General features: G+C 45.4%; 1 protein-coding gene across 2 annotated transcripts in view; it reads right to left on the reverse strand.

Annotated features, from left to right (window-relative positions):
* The window catches only part of FBXL17 (F-box and leucine rich repeat protein 17), a 1,016,894-nt gene that overhangs the window by 723,873 nt on the left and 267,768 nt on the right, over window positions 1–25,253 (reverse strand). For both annotated transcript variants that reach the window (XM_073548112.1, XM_073548176.1), the window contains exons 5-6: window positions 8,768–8,875; window positions 3,104–3,234 (exon numbers count right to left, since the gene is read on the reverse strand). In XM_073548112.1, coding sequence (XP_073404213.1) covers window positions 3,104–3,234; window positions 8,768–8,875 — 239 coding nt within the window. The remainder of the gene's footprint in view (window positions 1–3,103; window positions 3,235–8,767; window positions 8,876–25,253) is intronic.

Below are 25,253 nucleotides of genomic sequence, written 5' to 3' on the forward strand. Positions count from 1 at the left end.
ATTGTAGAAATAGCTGCTGTGTTTAAGAAAATAAAACACACCAGGGATATCCTAGGAAAGACAAAACGGCCTGCACAATCTCATGCAATGGAAGTAAAACTAGAAGATGCATTGCTCCAGCTGACATATTTAATTTAAAACATTGTCAATCCCTGCAGAGAAATGGCCTAGTAAACATGCTATAAAATAAAGACAATCTAGAAAATGTGTCACACAAACTTGTCAGGTTCACGTAGAGTAGAAAAACGTATGGGAAAAAAAAGCTATACAAGGAAAAAAGGTCACAAAATGAACATATTCCCTATATTCCTTAAAGAGAATCTGTCAGAGGGAATTTGCTACCTCATCTGAAAGCAGCATAATGTAAGAATAGAGACCCTGCTTCCAAAGATGTATAGCTTAGATTACTGAGTGCAGCCATTCTGACTCAAACAGAGCTTTTAGATTTAGCAAAGCGTCAGAGCTGAGAAAGCTAACCCCGCCCACCCCAGGCATATCTGTACATATATTACTGACAGAGAGCTGCTTATCACAGGAGGGGGCGGAGTCAGACTAGCATGCACATAATAATCACCAGTGATAAAACATTTAGTGTCAGTGTACAACAGCACGCAGCCTGACATGATTACCAAATTTTAACCCCTACCTCATGCTGTCCTCAGATTACAAAGCAATAACCTGTGGACAGAACCCTTTGAACATAAGGGGTACACAACCAGTAGCCAAGAGGTCACATGCAGCCCACAATATCATGCTCCATGCCCCCGATCAGGTGACCATTAGCATGTCAAAGAAAAATTCAATGACGCACTTACAGTCATATGTAAAAGTTTGGGCACCCCTATTAATCTTAACTTTTTTTCTTTATAACAATTTTGTTTTTTGCAACAGGTATTTCAGTTTCAAATATCTAATAACTGATGGACTCAGTTATATTTCTGGATTCAAATGAGGTTTATTGTACTAACAGAAAATGTGCAATCTGCATTTAAACAAAATTTGACCGGTGCAAAAGTATGGGCACCCTTATCATTTTCTTGATTTGAACACTCCTAACTACTTTTTACTGACTTCCTGAAGCACTAAATTGGTTTTGTAACCTCATTGAGCTTTGAACTTCATAGCCAGGTGTATCAAATCATGAGAAAAGGTATTTAAAGTGGCCACTTGCAAGTAGTTCTCCTATTTGATTCTCCTATGAAGAGTGGCATCATGGGCTCCTCAAAACAACTCTCAAATGATCTGAAAACAAAGATTATTCAACATAGCTTTTCAGGGGAAGGATACAAAAAGTTGTCTCAGAGATTTAACCTGTCAGTTTCCACTGTGAGGAACATGGTAAGGAAATGGAAGAACACAGGTACAGTTCTTGTTAAGCCCAGAAGTGGCAGGCCAAGAAAAATATCAGAAAGGCAGAGAAGAAGAATGGTGAGAACAGTCAAGGACAATCCACAGACCACCTCCAAAGACCTGCAGCATCATCTTGCTGCAGATGGTGTCACTGTGCATCGGTCAACAATACAGCGCATGCATAACGCCTTTTTGTATGACCAAACAACTCAATCTTTGTTTCATCAGTTCACATGACCTTCTTCCAAAATTTAACTGGCTTGTCCAAATGTGCTTTTGCATACCTCAGGCGACTCTGTTTGTGGCGTGCTTGCAGAAACGGCTTCTTTCGCATCACTCTCCCATACAGCTTCTCCTTGTGCAAAGTGCGCTGTATTGTTGACCGATGCACAGTGACACCATCTGCAGCAAGATGATGCTGCAGGTCTTTGGAGGTGGTCTGTGGATTGTCCTTGACTGTTCTCACCATTCTTCTTCTCTGCCTTTCACATATTTTTCTTGGCCTGCCACTTCTGGGCTTAACAAGAACTGTACCTGTGTTCTTCCATTTCCTTACTATGTTCCTCACAGTGGAAACTGACAGGTTAAATCTCTGAGACAACTTTTTGTATCCTTCCCCTGAAAAGCTATGTTGAATAATCTTTGTTTTCAGATCATTTGAGAGTTGTTTTGAGGAGCCCATGATGCCACTCTTCATAGGAGAATCAAATAGGAGAACTACTTGCAAGTGGCCACCTTAAATACCTTTTCTCATGATTTGATACACCTGGCTATGAAGTTCAAAGCTCAATGAGGTTACAAAACCAATTTAGTGCTTCAGGAAGTCAGTAAAAAGTAGTTAGGAGTGTTCAAATCAAGAAAATGATAAGGGTGCCCATACTTTTGCACCGGTCAAATTTTGTTTAAATGCAGATTGCACATTTTCTGTTAGTACAATAAACCTCATTTGAATCCAGAAATATAACTGAGTCCATCAGTTATTAGATATATGAAACTGAAATACCTGTTGCAAAAAACAAAATTGTTATAAAGAAAAAAGGTTAACATTAATAGGGGTGCCCAAACTTTTACATATGACTGTATCTGTTTACCCGCTGCATTCAATCACAGGCTTCAGCGGTCCTGCGAGATTTGCAGTGAGAATTCCTTTTTCTGCTATTTTATAAACACTTACACCTGCTGTTGTATTTTAACACTGAACAAGCTTTTTGAGTTACTGATATATGTTGTGTAGAGGTCTGAGAATCTGTACAGATCTTAACACTGTGCCCTAAGACCAACACTGATGTACTGCTGAGGTTTAAAAAAGAATGACATACGGTTTGCATGTGGTTGACATTCAGATGAAAAATAATCCATCTTTTCTCGATTAAACTTGGAAGGTTTTTTAATATGATCATGTGAAATTACCCTAATAGTAAAGAAAATCTCAGCAATATGCAGTTATCAGTGGTGGATTAAAGGGACCCAATCATGATTTTACAGCTAATTACTAGTAGATACACCCTAAATTTGCTGGAAAACAGTGTTTCTGGATGTGACTAGATCCTTTTAAGATCACAATTTGATCAAAAATTACTTCATTAATATCGGAGTTCTATTCATGTAGATGTTACGGATGGTGATCACCAGCTAACAGCAGAGATGACTGCATATATGACCTCTCTCATTTTACCCCTTTTGTGATGATTACATTGTGTAATAATTTGTATACAATTGTACAATGAAGTAGTTCTACACAAGATATGGCTACCTGTCATCAATATTCCTATTCAGGCAGAGATTCAGGGATGTGAGGTTCTGGCACTTCTTTACAATCTCCATGACAGTCTCATTATCCAGCTCATCGATGTGCCGCAAGTCAAGGCTAGAAAGATTTTTAAGCTGAAAATGAAAACAAAACAGATCTACTAAAGAAATAATGTCCATGAATGTCTAACACAATAATATTGCATAAGAAAATCACTGCACATTGCAATTGAAAAGATCAAATCTGTTGCAAAAGAAAGGTGGGACATTTGTGCCGGCAATTTTGTTTTGTGCAATGCGGGATGACAACGATAGTCCTGTTTTCTCTGATTTTTATTACAGGGTGAAGGCTCTGAATTTACCTTCTGTTAGTGTTTGTTCCCTACTGTTTAGTCTTGGCGGGGCTGCAAACTATTTAAGCTTCTGTAATCAAGCTATTCACTGCCAGTTATAGGTAGTCTTGCTTTGGTTAAGTCCTGGGTTTTCAGCCCTTACATAGCCTATTAGTATTCCTGTCGTTGGCCCACATATTGATTAGGCTGGTTTCACATTAGCGCTTTTTAAGCGCACGCACGGCCGGGGGTAGCTCCGCCCCCGAGCCGGCTCTCTGCCCGGCGTGCCCGCCCCTTGCTTGTAGCGCCGCCTCCTAGCGCACAGCGGCGCCTGCGATCGGCGCACCCTATCTTTAGCATAGGGTGCGCAGATCGTGCGCAGGCCGTGCGCTAGTTGCGCTTTGACCTGCGCTGCGCACTTTTGATGGTGCGCCGTGCACGCCAAAATCCGAAAAGTTTGATTTTGGCGCGCACGGCGCACCGTCAAAAGTGCGCAGCGCAGGTCAAAGCGCAACTAGCGCACGGCCTGCGCACGATCTGCGCACCCTATGCTAAAGATAGGGTGTGCCGATCGCAGGCGCCGCTGTGCGCTAGGAGGCGGCGCTACAAGCAAGGGGCAGGCACGCCGGGCAGAGAGCCGGCTCGGGGGCGGAGCTACCCCCGGCCGTGCGTGCGCTTAAAAAGCGCTAATGTGAAACCAGCCTTACTTGTCATCTTTGCACTTCTGTTTCTGTTTATGACCTTCCAGTTTTGACACAGTTTCCCAACTATCTTCTTCCAGGAGCATGTTGAGAGGCCCGAGCTCAGGGGCCCCTATGTAATCCCACCTCTCTGTACAAGTAACATAGGGTGAACGCCAAGTCAACCATTGGGATCTGATAGACACAATGGCTAGTATTAAGGCTGTCCATGTAAGCCTTATTACAAGAGATTCCAGTCTACTGTTAACAAAAGTGACCACGTAAAAGGTTTAACAATTACAGTTGAAACCAGAAGTTTACATACACTATATAAAAAGACACACATGCATGTTTTTCTCAATATCTGACATGAAATCAGAATAAACCTTTGCCATTTTAGGATTACCATAGCTAATATTTGCCAAATACCAGAATAATGAGAGCAAGAGAGAATGTTTTTAGGTATTTTTATTACTTAGAAACACATCCAGCTCACAGTAATACACATCCTTAGATGTTCAGAGCACAGGAAACGATGTGTCAAGGTGTAGGGCAATCACAAAACAGGAGAAAATCCAGCTCAACAAACTTCTTTCTTTTATTCACTTAACCCCTTAAAGCCAATGACGGAGAGTCCCCCTGTTTGGTGCGGGCTCCGGCTATGAGCTCGCACCTTTTCCGGGACATGACAGCTGATCTGATCAGCTGACGTGCCAGGAACAGCCACGGGTGGAATCGCGATTCACCCACGGCTGTTAAAATGTTAAAATGCTGCGGTCAAACTCTGACTGCAGCAATTAACAAGCATGCACAGGAAGTGCGTCATTACCTCCTCCCATCAGCGCCCGTGTCACAAGATCGCAGGTCGCCGATGGGTTGGAAGGACAATCCGGGGTCAGGAGAAGACCCCTGTGGTTATCACTGGATGGCCACGAGCGCAGCCTGATGGTCGGCGCTCATAGCAAGTGAGCATATGTGCTACATAGAGCAAGACTGCAGCCCTGCTCCATGTAACAGAGGTGTTCGGACAAGTGCAGCTTCAAGTCTCCCACGCAGACTATTGAAGTAAAAAAAAAAAATGTTTCTAAAAATATTCAAAAAAATAAAATATAAAAGTTCAAATCACCCCCCCCCCCTTTGCCCCAATCAAATTAAAATAAAAAAAATCATATATACACATATTTGGCATCACCGCATTTAGAATCACCCAATAAATATATAAAAAGAATTAAATTGGAAAACGGCGTACCGAGAAAAAAAATCGAAATGCCAGAATTACGTTTTTTTGGTCGCTGCAACATAGCAATAAAATGCGATAACGGGCGATCACAAGAACGTATCTGCACCAAAATGGTATCAATAAAAAGGTGAGATCGGCATGCAAAACATACCCACACAATCCTTTTGTACGGCTTTTGATCTCCCTTGCAAGCTTCAATTCATTACTGGCTTTAGCTCTTCTGACGCTTGCCCTGCATTCCCTGAAAACAGCATTTTTTTTTAGATTTTTAGATATGCCTCCCTCTTTGCATTTAATATACAGTTCATTTTTCCTTTTTAACAAGTGATTAATTTCTGTGTTCATCCATCCTGGTCTCTTTAAATGCTTCCAATTCTTCCTTTTTAGGATTGTTACTAATTGTGCAGTGAGAATTTTAATTAGCAAAATATCCCATCCTTCTTGGACAGTTCTGTTCTTTAGATCAACCAGCCATTGGATCTTTCCTACTCTTTTTCTGAGTACATTAAATCTACCTTTCTCAAGTCCAAACAGAGTCTTGAGTCCTTGCAGGTTTTCCTCCTTTTGCAATCCAAAACTCGAGGATAGCATGATCGCTGCCTCAAATTCCCAAGTACCTTTACTTCCTAAACCATCTCCTCCCTGTTGGTAATTAATAGGTACAAGCCTGAAGATCCTCTTTTGTTCGTTCTTCTACCTTTTGAAAGATAAAGTCAGCAAGAGAAGATAAGAATTTTCTGGAACCATTACTTTTGCCTGAGATTCCCAACAAATTTCTAGATAATTAAAATCTCCCATGATCACTATATCATACTGTTTTGAGAACAGAGACATCTGATGTAAAAAGAGTTCATCCCTATCTTCAGTCTGTCCAGGTGGCCTATAGTTAACACCTACAATAGTGTCCTTTTTAGTTCTTCTCTCCTTGTATTTTTACCCAGTGTTTCGAAAGAGCTACTGAAGCTTGGATCTCTGAGGACATAGGAAAACATAACACAATGCAACACCTCCTAACCTTTTGTCAATCCTGTTTTTAATAAATAAGTTGCAGCCTTCAAGGTTTGAATTCCAATCATGTGTATCATCCCAACAATTTTCAGTGATGCTTATGACATACTGTATCTCTCTTCCTGTGTTAGCAGCTCAAATTCTCCTTGTTTGCCATGGTCTGTGCATTTGTATAGACACATTTCATTTTAGGTTGAAGTCTGTTTCTGTTGCTCCCTTATTTTCATTCAGAATTTTTTGTTTTTGTTCTTTATTTACACTTTTAACAGCAGGGTTCTCAAAATAATTAATCAGCTGCATATTTTTTCCTGGAAGTCTATTTCTCATCCCACGTTGCTCTAGTTTAAAAGATTTCCCGATGAGTGTAGCAAGGCACCTACCAAATATGGGTTTTCCTGTTTTCTTAAGATGCCACCCATCTCTAGCAAGGAGTCCGTCATGCAAGTAATTCACTTCAAGAAACTCAAAACGTTGCTCACAGCACCATCGATGTAGCCAGTTGTTCACCTGTAGAATCCTGTTCAATCTCCTTGGTCCATGTCCATCCACTGAGAGGATGGATGAGAAGGTGACCTGTGATCCCAGTTCCTTGACTTTCCAGCCTTGGTCTTTAATGTCTCGGCAGACAGTTTCCAGGTACTTTTTTGCTGTGTCATTTGTTCCTACGTGTATTAGTAGATGTGTAGCCATTTGAAGTACTAAAGAGTCTTGATACCCTATCAGACACATCTTTGATTTGGGTACCTAGAAGACAGCACACTTCTCGCGAGGTAATGTCTCGTCAGCAGATAGGAGCGTCTGTTCTTCTCAGTAGGGAATCCCCCACGACAACCACTCTTCATCTATTCTTCACCACAGCGCTTCTTTTTCTTTCTTCAAGAGGCTTCTGATTTCTTACTGGGGTGTTGTTTATGGGCAAAACACTTTCTTGATGCACATCTTCATTTTTGTCCTGTGCGACAGCCTGGTAGCGGTTCCTCAGTGGTATGGGTGCTGACTGCCTCCTCATCCTCCTGCTTCTTTGGGTCACATGCTTCCATTTCTCTTCTTCTACAGGTACAATGATAGGAGCTTCTCTTCGAACATTCTGAATAGTTATTTCTATTACAATACAATTTTTACAGGCACAGAACATTCACAGACTGCTTCCGCTGGCGATTCAGCGGCTTTCACTTAAGTCATATTGACAGAGCAGTGATTTCTCTTCCGATCTGCTCTGTTGACAGGGCGTGACTGCCGATGTCATGCTAGCTCAACTGTGGGAAGTCACCTGTCAATCAGCATGATGTCGAAAGTCACCCACTGTCAGAGCAACGCTGAAGAGGAATAATAATATCAATGGTATTTCTATATCAGCAACATAGTCAGCAGCACTTTACAATTAATAGGGGATTTGTACAGACAATAAACCACATTACAGAATAACAATAATCACATACATCAACAGATACAAAGAGGAGTGAGTTTACAATTTATGAATTAAATAGGGGAGACACAAAAGGTGGATGGTAACAATTTCTTGCATTGTACGGTCCAGCTATCAATGTAATAAATAAGGTGTGAACGTAATACTGCATGAACCGGTAACCAACCAGTATGAGAAAAAGTACATACACAAAAGGCTATTAATTGCATAAAGGGTGTGAGACCAGATGATACGAGGGTCCTGGGTTTGAAGAAAATGTTTTATGGACAAAACACTGATAGTTAAATATGTATGTTGAAGCGGTAGGCCAGTCTGATCAAATGCGTTTTTAGTGCATGCTTAAAACTGTGGGTATTGGGGATAAATCAAATTGTCCTCTGTAGGGCATTTCAAAGCATTGGCGCAGCACGCAAGAAGTCTCGAAGACAGGAGTGGGAGGTTCAGATTATTGAAGATGTTAATCTTGGGTCATTAGCAGAACAGAGAGCAAGGGTAGGGTGGTAGACTGAGGCAAGGGAGGAAATGTAGAGTAATGCTGTAGCATGGAGCGCTTTGTGGGTTAGAGGTACAAGTTTATATTGAACTCTGTAGCAGATGTCGAATTGGGGAAGTATACGAGAAGAGGAGGAGACCTAGGACTCATCCTTGAGGAACCCCGAAGGAAGGGGGAAAAAGGAAAAGCTGATCTGTTGAAATGGAGCAGCTTAATCAACGGCAGGAGGGGTCGGTGACCACTCTGTGCTGGCGCTGGGTACAGCAGGCAGGTAGTTGCCTTTGTCAGTAACTACCAGCCTGTTAGGTTTTTTTTTTTATACAATTGGCTTAAAAAGTCGATGACAACATCTTTAAACTCTATGGAGCCGTATGTAGTCACAAAAAACAACAGCACACGGATGTGTAAATGCTCCTTTAAACAAAGCATTTTAAGAACAGACCAGCGATTAAATCAGAAAAGTTAAATATTTGTGACTTGTCTACTCACATTGGTAAGGCGGATAACTCCTCTAGATGTAACAGAGCAGCCCATGAAACCTACATATTCCAGCTCTGCACAGTGTTCTGCAAATGCTTCCACAGACTTATCAGTTACCTGAAGGAACAAATAAACACAGAACTTTTTTAGTTCATTTGGCAATATATTCATTGTTCTATGCAAATTAATACAAATAATATTTACGGAAAGGATGGAAGCCCAAGTAGCAAAAATGCTTTCTACTAAAAGGCCATGGGGCAGCACAGTGGCTCAGTGGTTAGCACTGTTGCTTTGCAGGGACCCAATGCACATCCTTACCCGACTTAGGGTTAGTGCAGCATGTTAGAATCTTACAAGGATCAACTGGCTTATCTTTAAAAGGGCTACAAAGTCATGTCCATGGCCGGGTGGAAGGGAAAAGTCTATCATCAGTTAAATAATAATCGTTTAACTTTGCCATTCACAGGATTGTCACTACACAAAAGGACATAACCTTTAATTACGCTTATTACAGTAATTCAGAACTATGGGAGGTTTCCTGTAAAACGACTGAGTGTCATTTGTGACACCTTGGCCTGGTGAGCCAGAGCTTCAAAGTCTGGGCTGATGGTCCTCTGTATTTAATATTTACTAAATGGAGGGGAGTGGTTGGAAAAAACAGACACTTAATATACAAGATGCTTGCCTCTAATTTAGCCCACAGTCCAGTTACAGACCAGCAATTTCAAAATTACAATCTATGCCTTCCTGGAAACTTGAGTCATGAACCAGACATATAAAAGATGAGTTACACAACAGAAAGGCATGCGCACGTGAGGGTCAGCTTCTGCTACCTGTGATCCATAATCCATTTCTCCTTCCCTCAAGGAAATAAAATAACTTTAGGCTGAAAAGTTTAGGTATTTGTTATTTTTCCCTTTTTATGTCATAACTGCATATTTTTGCGATGCTTAATATTTCTCTTTTTATAACTTTTTTTGTAAGCACTGTAATACTAAGTAACTTATAAGTTACAATATTAGAATAAACAGAACATCTAAAAGCATACCAAAGACAATACAAAAATGCATCAAAGATGGGTAATATAAATATAAGTCTGTGATAATGCAGCCCAAAAATAATGCACAATAAGGCAGTTTACTGTGACCATTGCAATGGATTATAACTAGTGTTGAGCATTCCGATACCGCAAGTATCGGGTATCGGCCGATATTAGCGGTATCGGAATTCCGATACTTAATTCCGATACTTTTTTCATATCGGATTCCGGGATCGGAATCGGAATAGGAAGTTCCCATCATGCTATGAGCCTGCTTGCTTTGATTAAGCCAATGGGAATCCTCCGAAGTGTGGGCACATCCTGTTAGGCATGTAGGCATGTTAACTATTGGCATGGCTGTGATTGGCTGCCGAAATGATGTCATGATGCACTATAAAAGCCACCGCAGCCGCCATTTCTGGTCACTCTGCTGTGAATTCAGTTAGGGACAGGCTGCTGTAGAAGACTGTGAGGGACAGTTAGAAATAGCGATTCCACCAAACATCTAGTGCTTTACCCAGGCTACATAAACCACCACTGTAGCCTTCTTTGCCCTAGCAGCAGTGTTCACAGCTGTCTGCAAGGGCTGTGTGAGTGCAGCTCACGCTGTGGAGTGGGTCCTGCAGCCACGTCAGGCTGTAGGCCACCCAGTGTGATCACTGCTGCCTCATACATCTTTTATTTTTTGAGCTGCATTTTTTAAATAATTTCAATCTAGTGTGCTTCCATCCGTATCCATATACGTTGGTTGCAAACACTAGTAGTAGACAGCGGAGCCTTTCTGCAGCCTTTCAGTGCTAGTGTCCACTTTGCTGCACTGTTCACGGCTGTCTGAGAGGTCTCTGACTGTGTGTGAGTGCAGCTCACGCTGAGTAGTGTGTCCTGCAGCTACGTCTGGCTGTAGGACGCTCAGCGTGCGTCACTGCCTCACACATATTTTTATTTGAGTGCAGCTCATTTTTTCTTCTATTAGTGTGCATCCATCCGTCTCCATCTACGGTGGTTGCAAACACTATATAGGAGTACACAGCGGAGCCTTTCTGCAGCCTGTCGGTGCCAGTGCCCACTTAGCTGCACTGTTGACGGCTGTCTGAGAGGTCTCTGACTGTGTGTGAGTGCAGCTCACGCTGAGTAGAGTGTCCTGCAGCTACGTCTGGTTGTAGGACGCTCAACGTGCGTCACTGCCTCACACATATTTGTCTCTGAGTGCAGCTCATTTTTTCTTCTCCTATTAGTGTGCATCCATCCGTATCCATCAACATTGGTTGGTTGCAAACACTATATAGGAGTAGATAGAGGAGCCTTTTTTTCTGGCTTGTGCCCTGCCGGCGCAGCCAGATTAGTATTACCCAATTTTTTTGGAGCCTCATCTTTTGCATTGTAGGTTACCTGCCTGCATTGTAATAGCTCCAAAAAGTTGGTGATACTATCAGTTTCAATTCTTTGTTCTCATACTTTGAGTTTGTTTCAAACAAAGAAACCACATAAAAAGTTCACCAAACACTACATTTTGAACTTGTGTAGGCCACATCAGCTCCTATTAAAGTCTAGTCCACACACACACACTTCATAAAATTAGTGTTTCTTGTACCTGTAACCAGCTGTTCAGGAATAAGCACACTAAGGCCCCCCTTTGTACTTTTTTGCCTATCTTAAGCAGTCTTGCAAGATGAAGAAGGCAGGGAGTAAGGCGCGGGGGCGTGGGCGTGGGCGTGGAGTTTCAGCAGGGAGAGGACGTGGGGATTCTGCAGGGAGAGGACGTGGGGATTCTGGGCCTGCTGCGGGCACCAGTGGATCAGCATCCCCCAGTTTTAGCAGGCAACAGTCCTTTATGCGCAGCTTTGTAGGACCTCAACGTACCCCACTGCTGCGGGAGGAACAAATTGAAGCCGTTGTCGGATGGATGGCAGCTAACGCATCGACTTCAATTACTTCCGCATCCTCTCAGGGTCAGAGCACCGAAGAGCAACCATCTGTCTCTTCACCACCTGCCAAAGTGCCCAGGCAGTCAGAGAGACATGGACAGGAGCCATCACAGTCTCTACTTCTGTTCTCGGAATCTGTTGGCTTGGAAAGAGGGGGCCAGCCAAGCAGCATTCCTGAATGTGAAGAAGATGGAGTATGCAGTGATGCGCAACTTCTTTGTCCCTCTGAATCTGAAGAGGCGAGTGGGCCAGTGCCTATGGTCAGCACACCTCAGTACGCATCAGATGATGACGAGACTCAGTTGCCACTTTCTGGTGCGTACGGTGCTGGCGAGACAACCCCGGAGAAGCAGCTGTTTGAAGAGGGGAGGGAAGATGATGAGGTCCTTGACCCATCATGGCGTGAGCAACAGGAAGGTGGTGGGAGCAGCTCGGAGGAAGAGATTCCCCTACCGGCCAAAACAGGAGGCAGAGGGAGGGGGAAGACTTGGTTGCCTGTACCCTCCACTTCGGCACCCGTTAGGAGCATTCCTCCTTCCAAAGGCAAACCGGGCGCTCACAAGAGTTGCAGTGCGTGGTCCTTTTTTGACACAGTTGCAGATGACATTTGCTTTGTCAAATGCAAGCTGTGTCATCAGAGAGTCAAAAGAGGGAGAAATGTCAGCAACCTCAATACCACAAATATGTGGAAACATGTGCGCACCAAGCACGAGTTGGAGTTGCAGAGACACCCTGAAGACGTAGGCCAACGTACAGCACCACCTACCACCTCTTCAGTTCGTGTTGGGCCCTCTTCCTCCAGCTCACACACTGCTGGTTCGGCTTCCTCACAGGATCGCCAAGGAAGAACCTCTGCCACTGTTGTCCGGAGACCCTGTCAGATTCCACCCATAACAGCACGTTCCCATCCATCACAGCCATCGGTAGCACAGGCATGGGATAAAAGGCGCCCTTACTCGGCAAACCATCCCCGAGCACAGTCTCTGAATGCTGGCATTGCCAAACTTCTGGCAGTTGAAATGCTGTCATTCAGGCTGGTGGACACTGACACCTTCCGGGACTTAATGGCATTGGCAGTCCCCCAATACAACGTGCCCAGCCGCTTTTATTTCAGCAGGCGAGCCGTCCCTGCCCTGCAGAAACATGTTGAGGGCAAAATAAAACATGCGCTACTAAATGCCGTTAGTAGCAAGGTCCACCTGACCACCGATGCGTGGACCAGTAACCATGGACAGGGACGATACCTTTCCCTCACTGCCCACTGGGTCAATGTTGTGGAGCCGGGTACGGATCTGGAGAGTGGCGCTGTACGTGTTCTTCCAACGCCACGGATTGCAGGACTCCAGTCTGTACACATAGACTCCTCCTCCTACTCAAGTTCCTCAGAAACAGCAGAGCAGGAGCCTGTTACGACCGATATGAGCACAGCCGTGGCCAAACGTCAACAGGCTGTACTCAAATTAATTTCTTTGGGGAATCGAAGCCACACAGCGCAGGAGCTCTGGAATGCTATCAAGCTGGAGAGCGATGTGTGGTTTGGGCCAGCGAATCTCCAGCCGGGCTTGGTAGTGTGTGACAATGGCCGAAATCTGGTGGCAGCTCTTGGCCTAGGCAACCTCACACACATCCCATGTCTGGCACATGTTCTTAACTTGGTCGTGCAGAGCTTTCTGAGGGACTATCCGGATCTTGATGCACTGTTGCACAAGGTCCGCATAGAGTGCGCTCACTTGCGACGTTCCAGCACGGCAAGATCGCGCCTCGCTGCTCTGCAGCGACGATTTGGCCTTCCGGAACATCGCATCATATGTGACCTACCCACCCGGTGGAATTCAACGTTACATATGTTGGAGCGGTTGTGTGAGCAGCAGGCAGCAGTCATGGAGTACAAGCTGCATCAGGCGCAAACAAGTCGCACTGTGCGCCGTTCACACTTCAGCACCATTGAGTGGGCCTCTATGAAGGACATCTGCCTCGTTTTGCGTGCCTTCGATGAATCCACGCGGATGGCGAGTGCAGATGATGCACTAGTCAGCATGACTGTCCCCCTTATCTGCCTGCTTCAACAAACACTGCAAGCACTAAGGGATGAGGTTTCAGAAGAGGTGGAGGATGAGGAGTCCCAAATGCCATCTGCTTCTGGACAGTCTGCGCTACGTGTTTCCTCACAAAGGCCTAGGCAGGGGACACTTTGTGAGGAGGATGAGGAGGAGTCGATGGAGGAGGAAGACATCTCTCCAGAGGAGGGAGGTACACAAACCTCTACTCAGTATGTACAGCGAGGGTGGGGTGATGCAGAGCAGGTCGAGGTCACGCCTCAAACAGGGGACAGCGGTTCTTTGGCAGTTGGGAGTCTTCAGCACATGGTTGATTTCATGCTGCAGTGCCTGAGAAACGACCGCCGCATCGCCCACATTCTCGTCTCGGCTGATTATTGGGTGTACACCCTCCTAGATCCTCGCTACCGGGACAGCGTACAAAGGCTCATACCAACGTTGAACCGGGAGCGTAAAATGCGGGAGTACGAAGAGTCACTGGTGCAGTCCATAATGTTTTCCATTCCAACCGACAGCATTGTTGCTAGTGCTTTACAAAGCAGCTCTGTGCGTCGAGGCAGTGGAGGAAACTCTGCACAAAGAGGGAGCAGAGGCAGTGCCGCAGCACAAGGCAAGACCACTATGGCCCAAATGTGGCAAAGTTTTGTGTGTCCACCACAATTGTCTACACCATCAGCGACGCCTCGAGTCAGCAGGAGGCAACGCTTCCGTCAGATGGTGTCAGACTACATGTCTTGCCCTGTCGCTGTACTCCCAGATGGCTCTTCCCCCTTCAAGTTTTGGGTCTCTAAGCTGGATACATGGCCAGAGCTTAGCCAGTATGCATTGGAGGTGCTGGCTTGCCCTGCTGCCAGTGTATTATCGGAACGTGTCTTTAGTGCCGCAGGTGGTGTACTAACAGACCGTCGCACGCGACTATCTTCCGATAATGTTGACCGGCTGACTTTTCTGAAAATGAACAAGGCCTGGATCTCCAAAGACTTTGCCATTCCTCTTACAGACTAAATTAGTGGTTGGCAACTGTATCCAGGTCTGCTGGTGTGTTCATTTTTCTACCACCTGAACTATAATCCCTGTGCTTCAACACAGCCAGTTGTCGCTCAGATGTGTCGTCTGCACAGAGAAACACACTAGCTCCTGTGTTACTGGGGTTCAGTAATGCCAGCTGATCCCCTGCTGTGTGGACGGCAGAGTCACCAGCTCCATCAACATTCAAACCACTACTGATTTTTAACCGTGCCCAACTTAGGTCTCTGGCTCCACTGTCTCTACTATTTCCCCTGACCTCCAACCCCGCCATCTACATCTCTGAAGTGGCGTCAGCACAATCTACACTTGTTCCTGTGTTCCTGTGGCTCAGTCCCATCAGTTTATCCCCTGATGTGTGTCCGGCAAGGTCTCCTGCTCTGTCCACATTCCCATAACCAGTAGTGGGAATGAGGACAGAGCTGGCGAACTTGCCGGACAAACATCAGGGGATCAACTGATGGGACTGAGCACCAGTAACACAGGAACAAGTGTAGATTGTGCTGACGCCACTTCAGAGATGTAGCTGGCGGGGTTGGAGGCCAGGGTAAATAGTAGAGACAGTGGAGCCAGAGGCCTAAGTGGAGCATGGTTAGAATCAGTAGTAGTCCACAACCTCCATAAAAACCGATGCCCATTGGCCTCTGCATGCGGCATGCGTAATCCTGGGCTCCAACAGCGTCAGTTGGTGTTCAGAAGTGTCGTCTCCACAGAGCCAAACACATTCGTTCAAGTGTTAGTGGGGTTCAGCACTGTCAGCTGTTCCCCTGCTGTGGAGATGGCAAGTCTCCTGCTGCATTCACCTGCCAAAATCCAGTAGGCCCCAGCCTGCTCCTCGCCTAATCCTGGGCTCCAACAACGTCAGTTGGTGTTCAGAAGTGTCGTCTCCACAGAGCCAAACACATTCGTTCAAGTGTTAGTGGGGTTCAGCACTGCCAGCTGTTCCCCTGCTGTGGAGATGGCAAGTCTCCTGCTGCATTCACCTGCCAAAATCAAGTAGGCCCCAGCCTGCTCCTCGCCTAATCCTGAGCTCCAACAACGTCAGTTGGTGTTCAGAAGTGTCGTCTCCACAGAGCCAAACACATTCGTTCAAGTGTTAGTGGGGTTCAGCACTGCCAGCTGTTCCCCTGCTGTGGAGATGGCAAGTCTCCTGCTGCATTCACCTGCCAAAATCAAGTAGGCCCCAGCCTGCTCCTCGCCTAATCCTGAGCTCCAACAACGTCAGTTGGTGTTCAGAAGTGTCGTCTCCACAGAGCCAAACACATTCGTTCAAGTGTTAGTGGGGTTCAGCACTGTCAGCTGTTCCCCTGCTGTGGAGATGGCAAGTCTCCTGCTGCATTCACCTGCCAAAATCCAGTAGGCCCCAGCCTGCTCCTCGCCTAATCCTGGGCTCCAACAACGTCAGTTGGTGTTCAGAAGTGTCGTCTCCACAGAGCCAAACACATTCGTTCAAGTGTTAGTGGGGTTCAGCACTGCCAGCTGTTCCCCTGCTGTGGAGATGGCAAGTCTCCTGCTGCATTCACCTGCCAAAATCAAGTAGGCCCCAGCCTGCTCCTCGCCTAATCCTGAGCTCCAACAACGTCAGTTGGTGTTCAGAAGTGTCGTCTCCACAGAGCCAAACACATTCGTTCAAGTGTTAGTGGGGTTCAGCACTGCCAGCTGTTCCCCTGCTGTGGAGATGGCAAGTCTCCTGCTGCATTCACCTGCCAAAATCCAGTAGGCCCCAGCCTGCTCCTCGCCTAATCCTGAGCTCCAACAACGTCAGTTGGTGTTCAGAAGTGTCGTCTCCACAGAGCCAAACACATTCGTTCAAGTGTTAGTGGGGTTCAGCACTGCCAGCTGTTCCCCTGCTGTGGAGATGGCAGTCTCTCCTGCTGTCTCCGCATTACAAAGACAGTAGGCCTCTGCCTACACCCTCCTATTTCCTGGGCTTCAACACAGCCAGTTGTAGTTCGGAAGTGCCGTCCACACGGAAAGAGATACTTGCTCCCGTGTCTCAGTGGGGTTCAGTAATGTCAGCTGATCCCCTGCTGTGTGGATGGCAGTCTCTCCTGCTGTCACCTCATTCAAAATACAGTAGGCCTCTGCCTACACCCTCCTATTTCCTGGGCTTCAACACAGCCAGTTGTAGTTCGGAAGTGCCGTCCACACGGAAAGAGACACTTGCTCCCGTGTCTCAGTGGGGTTCAGTAACGTCAGCTGATCCCCTGCTGTGTGGATGGCAGTCTCTCCTGCTGTAAACTCATTCAAAATACAGTAGGCCTCTGCCTACACCCTCCTATTTCCTGGGCTTCAACACAGCCAGTTGTAGTTCAGAAGTGCCGTCCACACGGAAAGAGATACTTGCTCCCGTGTCTCAGTGGGGTTCAGTAATGTCAGCTGATCCCCTGCTGTGTGGATGGCAGTCTCTCCTGCTGTCACCTCATTCAAAATACAGTAGGCCTCTGCCTACACCCTCCTATTTCCTGGGCTTCAACACAGCCAGTTGTAGTTCGGAAGTGCCGTCCACACGGAAAGAGATACTTGCTCCCGTGTCTCAGTGGGGTTCAGTAACGTCAGCTGATCCCCTGCTGTGTGGATGGCAGTCTCTCCTGCTGTCACCTCATTCAAAATACAGTAGGCCTCTGCCTACACCCTCCTATTTCCTGGGCTTCAACACAGCCAGTTGTAGTTCGGAAGTGCCGTCCACACGGAAAGAGACACTTGCTCCCGTGTCTCAGTGGGGTTCAGTAACGTCAGCTGATCCCCTGCTTTGTGGATGGCAGTCTCTCCTGCTGTCACCTCTTTCAAAATACAGTAGGCCTCTGCCTACACCCTCCTATTTCCTGGGCTTCAACACAGCCAGTTGTAGTTCGGAAGTGCCGTCCACACGGAAAGAGACACTTGCTCCCGTGTCTCAGTGGGGTTCAGTAACGTCAGCTGATCCCCTGCTGTGTGGATGGCAGTCTCTCCTGCTGTAAACTCATTCAAAATACAGTAGGCCTCTGCCTACACCCTCCTATTTCCTGGGCTTCAACACAGCCAGTTGTAGTTCGGAAGTGCCGTCCACACGGAAAGAGATACTTGCTCCCGTGTCTCAGTGGGGTTCAGTAATGTCAGCTGATCCCCTGCTGTGTGGATGGCAGTTTCTCCTGCTGTCACCTCATTCAAAATACAGTAGGCCTCTGCCTACACCCTCCTATTTCCTGGGCTTCAACACAGCCAGTTGTAGTTCGGAAGTGCCGTCCACACGGAAAGAGATACTTGCTCCCGTGTCTCAGTGGGGTTCAGTAACGTCAGCTGATCCCCTGCTGTGTGGATGGCAGTCTCTCCTGCTGTCACCTCATTCAAAATACAGTAGGCCTCTGCCTACACCCTCCTATTTCCTGGGCTTCAACACAGCCAGTTGTAGTTCGGAAGTGCCGTCCACACGGAAAGAGATACTTGCTCCCGTGTCTCAGTGGGGTTCAGTAATGTCAGCTGATCCCCTGCTGTGTGGATGGCAAAGTCTCCTGCTGCCTACACAGTCGTACCACTACTGATTTTTAACCGTGCTCCAATTAGGCCTGTGGCTCCACTGTCTCTCGTATTTCCCCTGTCCTCCAACCCTGCCAGTTACAGCTCCGAAGTGGCGTCTGCACAATCCACACTTGTTCCTGTGTTACAGGTGTTCAGTCCGGTCAGTTAATCCCCTGATGTGTGTCCGGCAATGTCGCCTGCTCTGTCCACATTCCCATTATCGGAATGTGGACAGAGCAGGCGACATTGCCGGACACACATCAGGGGATTAACTGACCGGACTGAACACCTGTAACACAGGAACAAGTGTGGATTGTGCAGACGCCACTTCGGAGCTGTAACTGGCGGGGTTGGAGGACAGGGGAAATACGAAAATCAGTGAAGCCACAGGCCTAAGTGGAGCTTGGTTCAAATTAGTAGTCTACAACCGATCTTAAAATTTCTTCAATGCAGCCTAAGCCTGCTCCGTGCTTGTCCCTGGGCTTCAACACAGCCAGTTGTTGCTCGGAAGTGCCGTCTTCACAGAGTAAAACACTAGCTCCTGTGTTTGTGGGGTTCAGTAACGTCAGCTGTTCCCCTGCTGTTTTGATGGCAATCTGTCCTGCTGCCTCCCAATTGACAGCACATCAGGCCTCAGCCTGCTAAGTGCTTGTCCTGGGCTCCAACATCGCCAGTTGCTGCTCATAACTGACTTTGGCACGGGTACTCCCTCCTGCCCAGCTTGGTTCCAGCCCTGCCTGCTGTTTCCGGGAAGTGTCAATGTCAGTTTGCCACCCCAAGTTGCCATGTCGTGTTGCGGTTGGGTTAGCCGAGGCTAGGGTGCCAGCAGTTTAGGTGCTTCCTATGTGGACTGCGGGTTCTGGTAAGAAAGGTTTGTTCCATAGTGCCAGTAGGACAAGCACCCCCTGTAGGACTGTGTGATTCGCTAACTGCGGCCAGCTTGCGGCATGCCAACTTTGCTTTTCAGGGGTAACTTCTGATACCCCTCCGGGTTCCAGCACCGTCAGCTGGTTCTCATCAGAGCCTTTGGCCTAGGTGCCTCCATCTCGGTATCCGAGTTCCGGCAACGTCTGCTGGTCCTTGGTAGTGCTTTGTAGCACAGGTACCTCCTGCTTAGTAACCGGGTTCCAGCACCGTCAGCTGGTCCTCGGTTGTGCCATTGGCTCTTATTCCTTCTGCTGCCCCTCCGGGTGCCAGCACTGTCAGCTGGTCCTCGCTATTTCCATTTGCTCTTGCAGCTTATGCTACCCCTCCGGGTTCCAGCACCGTCAGCTGGTTCTCGTCAGAGCCTTTGGCCTAGGTGCCTCCATCTCGGTATCCGAGTTCCGGCAACGTCTGCTGGTCCTTGGTAGTGCTTTGTAGCACAGGTACCTCCTGCTTAGTAACCGGGTTCCAGCACCGTCAGCTGGTCCTCGGTTGTGCCATTGGCTCTTATTCCTTCTGCTGCCCCTCCGGGTGCCAGCACTGTCAGCTGGTCCTCGCTATTTCCATTTGCTCTTGCAGCTTATGCTACCCCTCCGGGTTCCAGCACCGTCAGCTGGTTCTCGTCAGAGCCTTTGGCCTAGGTGCCTCCATCTCGGTATCCGAGTTCCGGCAACGTCTGCTGGTCCTTGGTAGTGCTTTGTAGCACAGGTACCTCCTGCTTAGTAACCGGGTTCCAGCACCGTCAGCTGGTCCTCGGTTGTGCCATTGGCTCTTATTCCTTCTGCTGCCCCTCCGGGTGCCAGCACTGTCAGCTGGTCCTCGCTATTTCCATTTGCTCTTGCAGCTTATGCTACCCCTCCGGGTTCCAGCACCGTCAGCTGGTTCTCGTCAGAGCCTTTGGCCTAGGTGCCTCCATCTCGGTATCCGAGTTCCGGCAACGTCTGCTGGTCCTTGGTAGTGCTTTGTAGCACAGGTACCTCCTGCTTAGTAACCGGGTTCCAGCACCGTCAGCTGGTCCTCGGTAGTGCCATTGGCTCTTGTTCCTTCTGCTGCCCCTCCGGGTGCCAGTACCGTCAGCTGGTTCAAGAGGACAAAGAACAGGAAGACAACCACCAAGATGCAGAACAACAAGAGAGAGAAGACAAAGAAGCATAAAAAAAACAAAGCAGAAGTACATTAAGCATAAGACTAATACTCTGAGCAAATGATATTATCTTATTTATAAGCAGAAGAAGACTAAGCAGTGTATGGGGGTGAGTCCGTTCCTCCTCGTGGTGCCCCTGGAAAAGGCCTGCTTCTGCAGGCCAAACTGAACGCGGACAAATCCTGTTGTAAATCTTTTGTGACAGGCAGAACGGAAGGTGTAAACTTCTAACTTTTCTAGATAACAACTACAGGAATGCCTGACACAAACAAGAATATGATGAAGAAGAATAGGAAGAAGATGAAGAAGCTGAATATGTAGAATAATAATTGTTGAATAAGAAGAATATGAAGAATGTAAGAAAAGGAAGAAGAAGAAGAAGAAGAAGAAGAAGAAGAAGAAGAAGAAGAAGAAGAAGAAGAAGAAGAAGAATGTAAAAAAAGGAAGTAGAAGAAGAAGAAGAATGTAAAAAAAGGAATAAGAAGAAGAATGTAAAAAAAGGAAGTAGAAGAAGAAGAAGAAGAATGTAAAAAAAGGAAGTAGAAGAAGAAGAAGAAGAATGTAAAAAAAGGAAGTAGAAGAAGAAGAAGAAGAATGTAAAAAAAGGAAGTAGAAGAAGAAGACATACATGTCTGGCAAAATATAAATGAGGCTAACATAGTCAATATCTTTGTAACTCCTAACATCTTTAAAAAAAAAAGTTTAATTCCTGCTATTCCATTTGATTGGGCTAAACCTCTATGGCTTTAATGTCTCCTCCACCTCCCACAATACATTCTACATTATTCTTAGTTGTTTTTCTTCATGTAGAATTAACCTACAAGGAAAGAAAGGGTTTTTTTTAATTCCGATATTTTGGCCCCATTGACTTGCATTGGTTCCCGGTATCGGAATCGGCGATACCGATACTTTTTTTTAAGATCGGCCGATCCATTCCGATCCGATATTTTCAAGTATCGGCTGGTATCGCTCAACTCTAATTATAACACTTTAGGTATTTTTGGTCTTTTCTGTATATACATTTTTGGTCTGCATTATCATTAAAGTTTTATATACACAGCTATCACCCATGTCTGATTAATTATTTACACTGCTTTTTGATCTTCTATGGTCCGTTTTTATGAGTAATCACTACATTTAAGGCTGTGTGCCCATGTTGCATTTTTTTAAGCGTTTTTGAAGCGTTTGCGCCAGATCAGACGCTTCAGAAAAGGTTAAAATAAGCATCCCATTCATTTTAATGAATTTTTGCCTTTCTGTTCCAATTGATGTGTTTTTTTCCCACATAGGAAGCGCTTAGCGGCTAAAAACGCAGCATGTTCTTTATTTTCCACTTCAGTCCGCGTTTTTAGCTGTTTCCTATAGTCCAGAAGAAGACGCACAGAAAAAAACGCATCAAAAACACACGGCTTTTAAGCAAAAAACGAGCGGAAAAAAGACATGCGTTATCTGGGAAGGAGTAGCGTTTTCTATCAGTTTAAAAACGCTAATGTAGCGATTCTGAAGCAGAATAAATCTGAGCAGAATCGCACACCCTGCTCCCGGGAAAACGCATGCGTTTTTTGACGCGCTTTTGTAAGCGTTTTTGCATGCGTTTTCCTAAGCGTTTTTGCCAATATAAATTGATGGTATGCGGAATCGCGTGCGATTCCGCAAAACTAATGAACATGCTGCGTTTTTAATCGCTAAGTGTTTCCGCAGCGGTTAAAAAGGCACCAATGGCACAACATGTGCGTTTTTCATTAAAAATCAATCGGATGCTTTTCTTAAGCGTTTCTGCAGCAGAATCGCTTGTCTAAAAGCGCTGCAGAAACACTTAAAAAACGGTACGTGGGCACATTATGTGTCCATGTAGCGTTTTTTAAACGCTCAGGAAACGGGTTCTCCTTCCTAGAATACGCGCGGGGGGGATTTCGCGTGTTTTTGCTGCGTTTTTTTGCGCAAAAAACGCGCATTTTTGATGCGTTTTTTTCCACGCGTCTTTTGGACTATAGGAAATAGCCAAAAACGCGGACCTAAGAGGAAATTAATGAACATGCTGCTTTTTTAACCGCTAAGCGTTTCCTTAGCGGTAAAAAACGCATCCATTAGCACAAAAAGGCCAAAATGCATTTAAATGAATGGGATGCTTCTTTTAAGCGTTTTTGATGCAGTTTGACCCCGAAAAACGCATCAAAAACGCTACGTGGGCACACAGCCTCATCATGTTTATTCTAAAATTGTATCTAATAAAGGTTATTTGACATTACTTACAGTGATTGCAGTTACGGTATTTTAGGAGGCAGTATTTCATTTCTAGCCATATACTGCATCTCAAGCATAGGCTTTATATATGGGCCCATAGGTATGCTGCTGAATTTTGTAGGTTTACTACAGTGGCTTGTTAGTGAAAGACATTTTTGCTAGTGAGGTTTCTGCCCTTTTACTAATTATTTAATTCTAACATGCTGCGAAATATGTTGGTGCTTTATAAATAAAATTAAAATTATTTGTGTTACTTGGTATTAATACCCTTCTCAGATAATTATTTGTTTCAGAGAGATTAATGTATTTTTACATCTTTCTTTACGATTTATCTACAGTGATTGAGTTAGATGACATTTTATTTAAAAAGCAAAATAATTCTCACTTGTAAGTAGTACAAATTCTGTACAAAAATCATACTAAATGGACAACGTGCACATGAACTCTGTGCAGTACCGAAATCGAAAACACAACATTTTAGAGTGTCATACAGCCAACTTGTAATCACCGCACAATGGTTTAATCAATATCAGCCACATAGAGTGCATAGACTACTCAAGAATACATTTCTTGAGTAGTACATTTGTAACCCATCCAAACTACCTACAAAACTAGAACACAAATGAAATGTACTGGGTAGTTTTTTATTTCCCAATTTAGAGTGTTTCTTATATCATGTCAAAGATGTTAAGTAGAACTCGGTTAATTCTGTCCACCCACAACTAATGGGAAAAAAATGCATAAAAAACTCTTCAGTGCACATTAGGACTATTACAGTGTTAAGTGATATTTTATTTTTGTGTGTAGACACCATTTCTTCAAGCCTAAACAAGTCACACTGACAACGAATGAAAAGTAGGTCGAGCATACGCATGTCCACTAGAGATGAGCACATTTATTCGGCTCCCTCCTTATAGTTGCAGAGGGAACCCGCATAACTGGAGCACTCCTGATGATCAGTTGTCTTGCTCCACAGTGGCATGTGTCTTGGCTGTGTTACTGTCACAACACATGCATGGAGAGCCTGTTGGTTGGGCTCTCCATGCATGTGTCGTGACTGTCACACAGCCGCGACACATGCAGCTGTGGAGAATAACAGCTGATCAGCCACAGAGATCCAGTAAGCCGGGTTCCCTCTGCAGCTTATTCGGTAAGCGCTATAGCTTTCCGAATAAGGCGGGAGCAGAACAAATTCGCTCATCTCTAATCTCCACTGCATTCAGGACGAGGCTGCTAAGCTATGTTCTTGGAGTTCCATGGTGCTGATCTCGGGATCGCTGGGGGGTGATCAGAAGTCAAATTCCCAGTGATCAGCAAATTATAACCCTTTAAAGCTTGGAGGACCAATTAAAAGGAGACCCTCTAGAAGCAATGATGCATGCATAGATTTGCATTTAAAATTAGATACACTGTGTTCCAAATTATTAGGCAAATGATATTTTTCTCTGATTTTCCTAAATAGTCGGTACAAATGACAGTCAGTCTAATAAAGGTCATCACCCGTTAGAGTATACATCAAATTTTATTGTAGAAACCTCCCAATAATAACAGTATAATCTCCAAAAAGAATAAAAACTCAAATTGCGCTGTTCCAAATTATTAGGCACATTAGAATTTCTAAACAGTTGATATGTTTTAAAGAACTGAAAATGCTTATTTGTGGAATTTGCAGCATTAGGAGGTCACATTCACTGAACAAAAAAGCTATTTAACTTCAAAACATTCCTAACAGGCCAAGTTATATGTTAACATAGGAACCCTTCTTTGATATCACCTTCATAATTCTTGCATCCATTGAAATTATGAGTTTTTGGAGAGTTTCTGCTTGTATTTCTTTGCATGAAGTCAGAATAGCCCCCCAGAGCTGCTGTCTTGATGTGAACTGCCTCCCACCCTCATAGATCTTTTGCTTGATGATACTCCAAAGGTTCTCCATAGGGTTGAGGTCAGGGGAAGATGGTGGCCACACCATGAGTTTATCTCCTTTTATGCCCATAGCAGTCAATGACTCAGAGGTATTCTTTGCAGCATGAGATGGTGCATTGTCATGCATGAAGATGATTTTGTTCCTGAAGGCATGTTTCTACTTTTTATACCATGGAAGACAGCTGTCAGTCAGAAACTCTATATACTTTGCAGAGGTCATTTTCACACCTTCAGGAACCTTAAAGAGCCCTACCAGCTGTTTCCCCATGATTCCAGCCCAAAACATGACTCCTCCACCTCCTTGCTGACGTTGCAGCCTTGTTGGGACATAGTGGCCATCCACCAACCATCTACTACTCCATCCATCTGGACCATCCAGGGTTGCTCGACACTCATCAGTAAACAAGACTGTTTGAAAATTAGTCTTCATGTATGTCTGGGCCCACTGCAACCATTTCTGCTTGTGACCACTGTTTAGGGGTGGCCGAATAGTAGGTTTATGCACCACAGCAAGCCTTTGAAGGATCCTACACCTTGAGGCTCGAGGGACTCCAGAGGCACCAGCAGCTTTAAATATCTGTTTGCTGGTTTGTAATGGCTTTTTAGCAGCCACTCTCTTAATCCGATGAACTTGCCTGGCAGAAACCTTCCTCATTCTGCCTTTATCAGCACAACATGTCTGTGCTCAGAATCAACCACAAATAACTTAACA

This window comes from Dendrobates tinctorius, unplaced genomic scaffold (genome assembly GCF_039654945.1).
Source record: "Dendrobates tinctorius isolate UK_male_01 unplaced genomic scaffold, ASM3965494v1 ptg000003l, whole genome shotgun sequence".
In the NCBI taxonomy this organism is placed as follows: Eukaryota; Metazoa; Chordata; class Amphibia; order Anura; family Dendrobatidae; genus Dendrobates; species Dendrobates tinctorius.